This window comes from Argiope bruennichi, chromosome 2 (genome assembly GCF_947563725.1).
Source record: "Argiope bruennichi chromosome 2, qqArgBrue1.1, whole genome shotgun sequence".
NCBI lineage: Eukaryota > Metazoa > Arthropoda > Arachnida > Araneae > Araneidae > Argiope > Argiope bruennichi.
In genome coordinates, this window is record NC_079152.1 from 109,906,031 (window position 1) to 109,915,379 (window position 9,349).

Below are 9,349 nucleotides of genomic sequence, written 5' to 3' on the forward strand. Positions count from 1 at the left end.
AATCCTACAGGAAAATATGGAACATTTTGTGTTGTTTTTTAAAGCATTTTTTTAAAATATTGATTCACATTAATTTTTTTTTCATTTATGATTTTTTAATATAAAATTACGGTTTATTGAAACCGCAATATTGATGTTAAGAATTTGATTTTCTCAATTAAATATTAAACTCTTTTCTTGGTATTAAAATTACTTTCCCAGTTTTCTTACACAAATAAAATCTAATCATTTTTAATTTGCCTTTCAAAAATAGTAATTCCAAATGATGGAGAATCTGTTTACAATATTCACAAGTTTTTTTGTAAACAATTGTTCATAAATGCTCTAGGAATAAGAAACTTATCCGAAATAAAAATAATTTAAATAATGATCATTTTAATCCATTATAAAGAAAAACTCCAAATCATATTCCAACATAACTATTATTATTTGGTTAGTTAACAACTTTTTCTTTTAAAGAAGAATCTAACCGATGACTACTTTTATTTTGGTAAAATGATTTGTGGAAAATCTCCGTTTTATTGAGGTGAAAGTTTAATAAGTTTATGACACAATTTTGTAACAATTGCTTCTGAAATTTGCAATAATTATGCTTCAGTTTTGAAAGTAGATTAAAGGAAAATTATTTCCGGTCATGAATAACCTCTTTCAATGCTGTACTCACGCCTTGTTTTGTCCATGTGTATCTCCTGGTTGCAATGCAATAAAACCACAAAGGGATACAGCTACTTACAATTCAACAAGGTATTTCCTGAGGAAAATGAGCGATAGCGGTTAAATGCTTCACAGAAAAGAGAGAGAGAAGAAAAATTCCGTTTGAAGGAAATACTTTTGCGAAAATATCTTTATTCTTTTTTATTTCAAAACTTTTGATTTAAGGGTAAAATTGAAATTAAAATATCAAAACTCTCGGCAAAAACTTCTCAATATGTTATGAATCATTCTTCTTATACTTCTGAAGTTTCGCAAAAATGTCGTCAACTTAATTAAATCATGCTTTTCAAATGTTATGTTATATATATTACATTTTCTTATTTCGCAATAACTTAAAAAATAAGTATTCGTTATATTATGAATCAAAATTATCTACCGACTATTCAAGTTTCCATGATCATCAAAATTTTGCATTATTTAATATCTAACATTATCGGGAAGTAATGTTGATCATTCTGATGAACCAGAATTTGATTTTATTTAAATAATTCGTATCTGATTTGGTAATCCGGATTTGCAAAACGCTTGCCTCTCAGAACGTCAATAATTTGGACTAAAATTATGATATTATTTGAAATTAGTTATAATTCAATTATCAGTATGATAAAAGATTTGTGATTACTCCAGTCAAATAATTTTGAATCTCATTCAATTTTATTTAAAAGTGTTTACGATTCTATTACCAATTAATCTAGTACAATATTCTAATCCCAATTAATTTAGTACAATTAGCCAAACAATAATGACAAAGGAGAAATGTATCTTCTTCCAGCCAAAGCAATCTTGGAGCATCTAAACAAGATTGGTTTATATTTAATGTATGCGTTTAGGTTCTTGTTGGAATTTAGTCTAAATTAGACCGCATTTGTACTACATTCTAAGGTCTATTAAAAAGAACTCCAGTTACAAGAAGTTTTGAATGGCAATTGATCGGGGGAATAATTTACAGACATGCCTTTTAGCATTTTTAATTTCTCGTATGCAAAGCACACAATGAGAAAGTTTTGTTATCGTCAAAAAATTTAGAATCCTCGTTTCGGACCTTCCTAAGTCTGAAAAATACAGTTTTGGAGTTCTGTCTATCTGAATACGATAATTCAAAAAATGCTTTGAGCTAAATAGATGAAATTTGGTATGCGGGATTTTAAAAACTTGTTTTTGGATTTCTATCACATTTTAAACGAAATCCATTCCCAGGAAGTTGTCTGAAAATAAGATAATACAATAACTACAAAACAAAGTGAGGTAAAGGGATACAATTTGGTATACAGATGTAACATATAAAATGTAGATAGCCAAATTTGGAATCAAAGTCGTCAAGGTGTCGATCGTCTGCCGATCTGTACATTCTCAAACATGTAAAATGTGTGATATTTCAAAAACGCAATAACTTAGTTAAATATATGAAATTTAATATGTGGATTTGTGACTCCATTTGCAATTTTTTTGTCCGTCATTGTCGTTTGTAGTTTTTAAAATAAATCGGCCATAACACATATTCGGTTTTCTGGTACTCGGGAATTAACTGCATCCCAGCGATTTAAAGCAAAAAATAATAATTATAATAATAATAAAGCGCCAAACACACGATAATATTAGATAATTTTGTAACTACTGTTTGCCCTTTCATGGGGTTATTAATACACAAATACATTTATTGGAGAATATACGAGAAAATTTCAAAGGAACTACTCCCACTGTTTAAGCATGAATGTGAAAATGTTTAAGCATGAATGTAAAGTAATGAATGCAAAAAGAATGAATGTAAGCATGAATGTAATGCATGAATGTAAAAAAGGAATGCATGGAATGTTTAAGCATGAATGTAAAGTAATGAATGTAAAAAGCATGAATGTAAAAAAGGAATACATGGAATGTGTTAAGCATGAATGTAAAGTAATGAATGTAAAAAGCATGAATGTAAAAAAGGAATGCATGGAATGTTTAAGCATGAATGTAAAGTAATGAATGTAAAAAGCATGAATGTAAAAAAGGAATGCATGGAATGTGTTAAGCATGAATGTAAAGTAATGAATGTAAAAAGCATGAATGTAAAAAAGGAATGCATGGAATGTTTAAGCATGAATGTAAAGTAATGAATGTAAAAAGCATGAATGTAAAAAAGGAATGCATGGAATGTTTAAGCATGAATGTAAGCATGAATGTAATGCATGAATGTAAGCATGAATGTAATGCATGAATGTAATGCATGAATGTAAGCATGAATGTAATGCATGAATGTAAAAAAATGAATGCATGGAATGTTTAAGCATGAATGTTAAGAACATCTATATATATGTTTTTGAAAACGTATCGATTGATTTCCTTACTGCATCATTTGAAAATCTTTAAAGATAATTTTGAACAATTTGATGAATAAAAAATATCAGTGAAACTCTGGTATAAACCCACAGTGTAACATCACTTCCTTAAATCAATAAAATGAAATACATAAAATATGCGTCAGAAATATATCTATCATGAAATTTCGTATTCATCTTATCAGAAAAGACGTCAGACTCAATTCTAATCATTTACAATTGTTTTAACAATGCTGTGCATAGCACGCATCAGTGCGTTAGAGGCATAAAAAATACTAAACCAGCTATCAAAGTGAATCTTTCATCTAATGGTATTTGAACGCGTAAATTTGTAACGAATTAGTAGTTATAATATAATCTGCGAGAATTTTGGCTGCATTATGCATGCTAAACTAGTTATGAGTACATGCAATACGTGTCGTTCGCATTCGTCTCATTCTGATTGGTTCGATACAGAATGTTAATGCTAAATATTGCAGTTTGCTGAGAATAAATTTGTTCTACATAAACACTCTCAATAGTGAAATTCAGTAAATGGTGTTAGAACTTGGAATATAAATGAGAAACGTTATTAAATTTAAATTTATTAATTGCATAAATAATTCAATATTTGTACACTGTAATCATATAGTATTTCACATAGTCAATATGTTTCAAAAGAGGACGCTAATATAATGAACTAAACCCTAGCTTTCTGTAAATTAATAATCGTCTTTTTTAAGGATTTGACGTATTATTCCTATATATATGAAACTATGAGAGGCCCCTATCGGGATAATTGTGAACCAGTACCAGATGACGCGCCACCGAGCATTCTCTAAATTTCCATACCACACAAAAGCAAGATTCAAGTTCGACTTCGACGGATTTAAAATGTATGAAGTTATTGATCAATATACATAGTGATCTTTATTAAAATAGTGTCTCGAATTCGTAATCTTTCGATCTGACTTTTAAACTTTATCATCAGAGCATAGTGCCCCACCTTTTCCTCAAGATCTCTGTGGCCTAGCAGTAAAATCTCGGCTTCGGTCACAGAGGGTTCCAGATTCAAAATCCGATTCTACTAAAGATTCATCGTACATGCAGACTTTGTACATGTTAAATATGACGTCGTAAGCCAAATGTTTATCTGTTGATATAGTATGGAAACTAGAAATGGGGAGTGCCATCCTCGTCATTTGACCACGGCTCAGAACTACTAAATACCCCCCACCCACCCCCAAAAATACCCCTCAATTTGTCCATAATATAGCAATTCATGCTAAGCATCATTAAACACCTCATAGCAGTAAATTTAGATGAGGAGTTGAAGTGGTAATGATATTTAAGACGCTACTATTTAGCTGCTATCTGCTTCAAGATAATTCACAGAAGTCAAGATATGAGCTAGAAACAGTAAAATCGTGCCATGTTCAAGTACATATTGTGAGTTTGAGCAATTAGTTGGTTAGATATTTGGCTAATCAAGTTAAAGACTGAACAGGTGTGTGTTTATTCATTAAGGTTGGATTTTTGCTTTTCTTTGGCGTGTAAAAATTTTTACTATTCTAAATCTAATTATATTAGCAATCTAAAAAGCAAAATTATTGTTCCAATCTATAATGCTATATCATAAAAATTCCGAAAAAAAAATTTATTATCGTTTGGTAAATAATTTTTTTTTCTCGACAACAATTTTTATCATTTTTAATTTATTAATTCATTTTTGCAGTGAGATTTTTCATTTTTTTTTACTTTTATTCAACAACAATAATGCCAATAAAAACTATTTAAGTGAAGTCCATTCGTTAATTAAATATTTAAAAGCAACACTATAACAATGATTTTTAAAAAATGAGGCTCAGCTGAAGGTCAATAATCTCCGCAACAAAATAGCGGATCATTTAATTTTTTTAACGTCAAAACCTGACGTATATCAACCAGACTACTTTGTTACAGTTTAACAGGTAGTCAAAAATTTACAAATAACATGAATACCTAAAAATTCACTACCAGGAACTGGCGCTTCTTTTTATTCCCACAGTTCTGCATGAAAGCTTGCGGTATCCTATTGTTTGTTTAAAAAAAAACAACAGAACATTCAAATGTCACAGCTGTGTGGAGAGCGTGTTACTTATTGAACGGTTATGGATTTTGTAATCATCGGGTAAACAATCGGATTTCTCCGCGTCATTGGAGACAGGATGGGATTGATGTTCGACGTTTTGTCCTCTTTCAGGACATGTGTTGTCCTTCCATTAAAACACGAAACTTTTTCCAGATGTTTTAATGTTTTTTTTTTTTTTTTCTGATAATTTGTTTTTATGTTATAAATTGTAGAACAATTTTTAGATAATCATAGATTTCGACGTTACATTTTGTTGAAAGTAAATATTTTTTTCCTTTTTGTCTGGAAAAAGAAAACTTAATGTACAGAAACTTATTATTTTATAAATTTGAATGTTACTTTCTGTTGAGATAAGGTAAATATGAATTTTTTTTTTCATTTTGTTTTTGATAAACAAAACCCCAAGTACAAAAACTCATTACTTTTTTTGTTTGTGTAAAGGTAATAACGAAGAAAAAATTATAACCTAAATAAACAAAAAGCCTTTTAATGTAAGTTTGTGTCTTATTGAAAATTCCCATTCTGATGAATTTTTATAAAACTTGCTCAGAATTATTGGACCAGAATAAATTATTTGCCTACACGTGAATGAAGAATTTTATAGAAATATCAGATAACTCAATTTTTTTTCAATTAAGAACAAATTAACAGGAGTTCATTATTTATATCCTTGGAAGAAAAATTTTTTTAAATCAAATTTGTTGAATACATTGTTAATTTGTAATCACAAAATTTATACAAAAATTATTCTAGTCTTTTAATTTAAACATTTATAGATTTCGTTTTGCCTTCTGATTAACAAATCCAATTAAAAACGAGTCAATTTAATCTGTATTATATAATGATATTTCCGAAAACCCTAAAAGAATTTGTGAAAAACCACTTAACAAAAGTTTGAAGTAGGATATTATCGTAACATTCTTTTCTGGTGATAGAATTTCAAACCCCTTTATATTTTGTTGGTCTCGTACACATGGAAAACTTTATGGAATAATAGAATTTCTAACATCCACTTTCTCTCTTTTTTATTCTTATCATTTTTATAAGAAAAAACGTCTCAGAAAATGTTTGCTTTATGACATGCATTTTTATAAAAAAAAATTATGTGTTAAGGATTAATTTTGTCATTCTTGAAATATCACATTTGACCTAATTTTAAAAAACAATGGTTAATTGTTAGAATACAACAAATTCGCATCAAAACTTCTAACAACTTGGAAAGTATTGCTTTTCACAAATGATTTATTATTTAAAAATTATTTGCAAAAAAATCGAAGAAGAGAAGTTTTAGAAATGTCTGTTTGCAGTTTCACTATCAGATACATGACTTACGAACCCAATATCCGTAGATAGCAATCTATAGAAACATTCGTATGAATTATTCAAAAAAATTTATAGCATTTAAAAAATTAATTAGGATTTTTATATCTGGATTAAGCCAGAGTTCATCTGAACCATAAATTATTTTAAAGCAATAAACATTTTATGATGATCGTTATTCAAAAGTTTATTTGCTGGCCCACCTTAAAAGACGGTCAATGCAAAACAATTTAAAAGCACTTTTAAATTCCAGGTGAAAGATTTATTGTAACAGCTTTATTATTGAATAAAAGCAATTTTGCATTAGAGGTTGACTTAAGTGTTTCTAGTTCTCTGCATTAAGTCACCAATAAAAAAAAATAAAGGAAGAAATTCAAAATAAAAGAAAGGGAACTTACTTGATAACGACTTTAGCCATGGTGCTTTTCCAACTAAATATTCAACTCAGGATCTTAGAATCTCAAAAGGGGAGTTCTGTTCTTTTGGAAGATCTCTTGAGCTTCTCGAGAGGCTGCAGAGTCTTTGAAATGTGGGTTTTTTCCCTCCTGACACAGAAAAAGATGAAAATTTATTTTTCGCTTATCCACTCATAAAAGCGTCGTCTGGAAATCTTCAGAAGACCGTGAAGCACTTTGAAAATGTTTTCCGAATCATCTGAATGAAGGTCAAAACATTTAAAATCAAGAGTTTTTTTAGCACTTTTTTTTGTGACAATTTATGACAGATGAAGCACGACGATACTTAGGCTCTTATAAGAATTTTAAAAACTTCCAGATAAAAATTCTCTAGAATATAAAATTACAGAAGAACTTATACAAACGATTTTTGTTATAAAATACTTTGACGCAGACGATTTATGACAAAGATATGTTTTGAGAGATATAAATTGGGTGGTCAGTTGTAAATATATTTAATAGTCAAATGCGCATGAAACATTGTTGACTGTCACTTGCGAAAACTCCCATTTCTCCAAGAAAGTTTAATTTTTAATCCATTTGGCGAGGAGAGAGACGGGTAGAAAAGTTCTAAAAAGGGAAGAGGACGAGAAGCTTCCACGTGACGGCGAGGATCAAGATGTTGGGGATGAGTGAAGAGTTGTCGCAGATGCTGTTCGATCACCGACCGAATGCCGGAGTTGTGGCATGCATTTAGGAAGTGACCCGATATCCCAAACACGCGTTAGGGTTGGCGTCGCCAAGAAGTACTGAAACTTGGCCGGTTTATCGACCGTGGAAAGCGCCAACTAGAACTTTTTTCGGAAGCTCGAGGAAATTTCCGATAAAAAAAGTTACCTTGAAGTGGGACATACCATGCGCGTATCGCAGTTAATATTATATGAATATTGCAATTCAGAAATTTCAACATAATGTTTTCGTCAGATATTTTGGGAAATTTATAACCGTAGAAAAAATAGAAATACATATCCTACTCATGTCATTCCAATCTCTAAGAATAATTTTTAAAAATGTAATGATGATGTAACTGAATTGATTGTTAATCAAAATAATATACAATTGATATTTAGAACCATAAAAATTATACAGTTAATATTTAGAACCATAAAAAGTTAAAAAAAAAAGATTCAGATTGCGTAATAGTTACGTCATAAATTTTGCACTGAAATTCGATGGACAGATGAATCAAAAAATGTTATAACTAGTTACTGCTGACAAGAACTTCCAATTTGTGTAATATTGTTAAAAATTAATAATTAAAAAAATTAAAATTGTTAAATTTTCTATTTTGTAGAATTTTTAAAAATGTTAAAGAGTTTCCCGGTATTAAAGAGCCGTAAACTATATTCATGTTTATAATATCATTCTAAAAACAAAACAAAAAAAACCTTAAAATTATAAGAAATTTTTTATGAATATTAACCAAGGAATAAAAGGTCAAAAATGTCTTAAATTTTGGAAAAAAAAACCCCACAGAATTAAAGCATTTGATTAGCATTTCAAAACGTTAATAGAAAAATATAAATTATTTTTTTAACTGTTTTGGATATTTATAGGTAGGAAATAAACACAAGAATTGTCTTGCTTATTCACATTCATACATCTATTTAAATTCTATTATAAAATATTTAAAAATTATTTTAGTCTAAGCATATTATTCAATTGTTAATTTTAAAAAGATTGCAATATGAAGTAAAATTGGTAATTAACATTCTAGATCTATCCTATTTTTTTCAAGAAATATAGTATTTAAACTTTTATAATTTTATCATAAAATATTACAATTTTTGCCGATTTATAATATTCTCTACCTTTTTTAATGAACTTAATGACTATACTTTATTTGTTGACTGTTACAAGTAAGCATAAATTTCTTTTAATGACATATGATACCTTAATATACCTCGTATCTTATTGCGTTTATTGTTAGATAATTAATATTCAGAAAAACATATTTTCTATAAAATATTTTACTTATTCAAAAAATGTAATTTGGATGTTATAGGATAAATAATTAAATAAATGAAATATAATTCTGCACATGGTTAACTGAATTTCATATGAGTGTGAAAATGAAAAAGAATAATTTTTGTTCATTTATTAACAATGAACATAACCCTTGACCTCAGTATGAGTGATGAAGAACTGAGTTTAATATGCAATTAGAATTCTTTTCTGGTCCATTTCATCATCGTCAATGACGTCTGACACATTTCGATAGCTAATTTATCACCGGTTTAAAAATTGGCTTTTGGAATCTGTGTACTGAATTTCAAATTTATAGCAGAAAGCTTAACCATCATTGAAGCATTGGATGTTCTAATCTTCACTGGGAATAACTGCTTGATTCTTGCTGATAATTTCTTTGTTCTTATATCTCTGAAAACTATCTCCAATCATCAAAAATTATTCAAAGCCTGATTTTCAAA

At 28.8% G+C, this 9,349-nt stretch overlaps 1 protein-coding gene across 1 annotated transcript in view; it reads right to left on the reverse strand.

Annotated features, from left to right (window-relative positions):
• LOC129989549 (3-hydroxy-3-methylglutaryl-coenzyme A reductase-like) overlaps positions 1-7,696 on the reverse strand; it is an 86,386-nt gene extending 78,690 nt beyond the window's left edge. Inside the window, exon 1 of the mRNA XM_056098085.1 lies at positions 6,864-7,696. Within this exon, the coding sequence (XP_055954060.1) occupies positions 6,864-6,883 (20 nt within the window). The 5' untranslated portion in view covers positions 6,884-7,696. The remainder of the gene's footprint in view (positions 1-6,863) is intronic.
• Between the last annotated feature and the right edge of the window lie 1,653 nt (positions 7,697-9,349).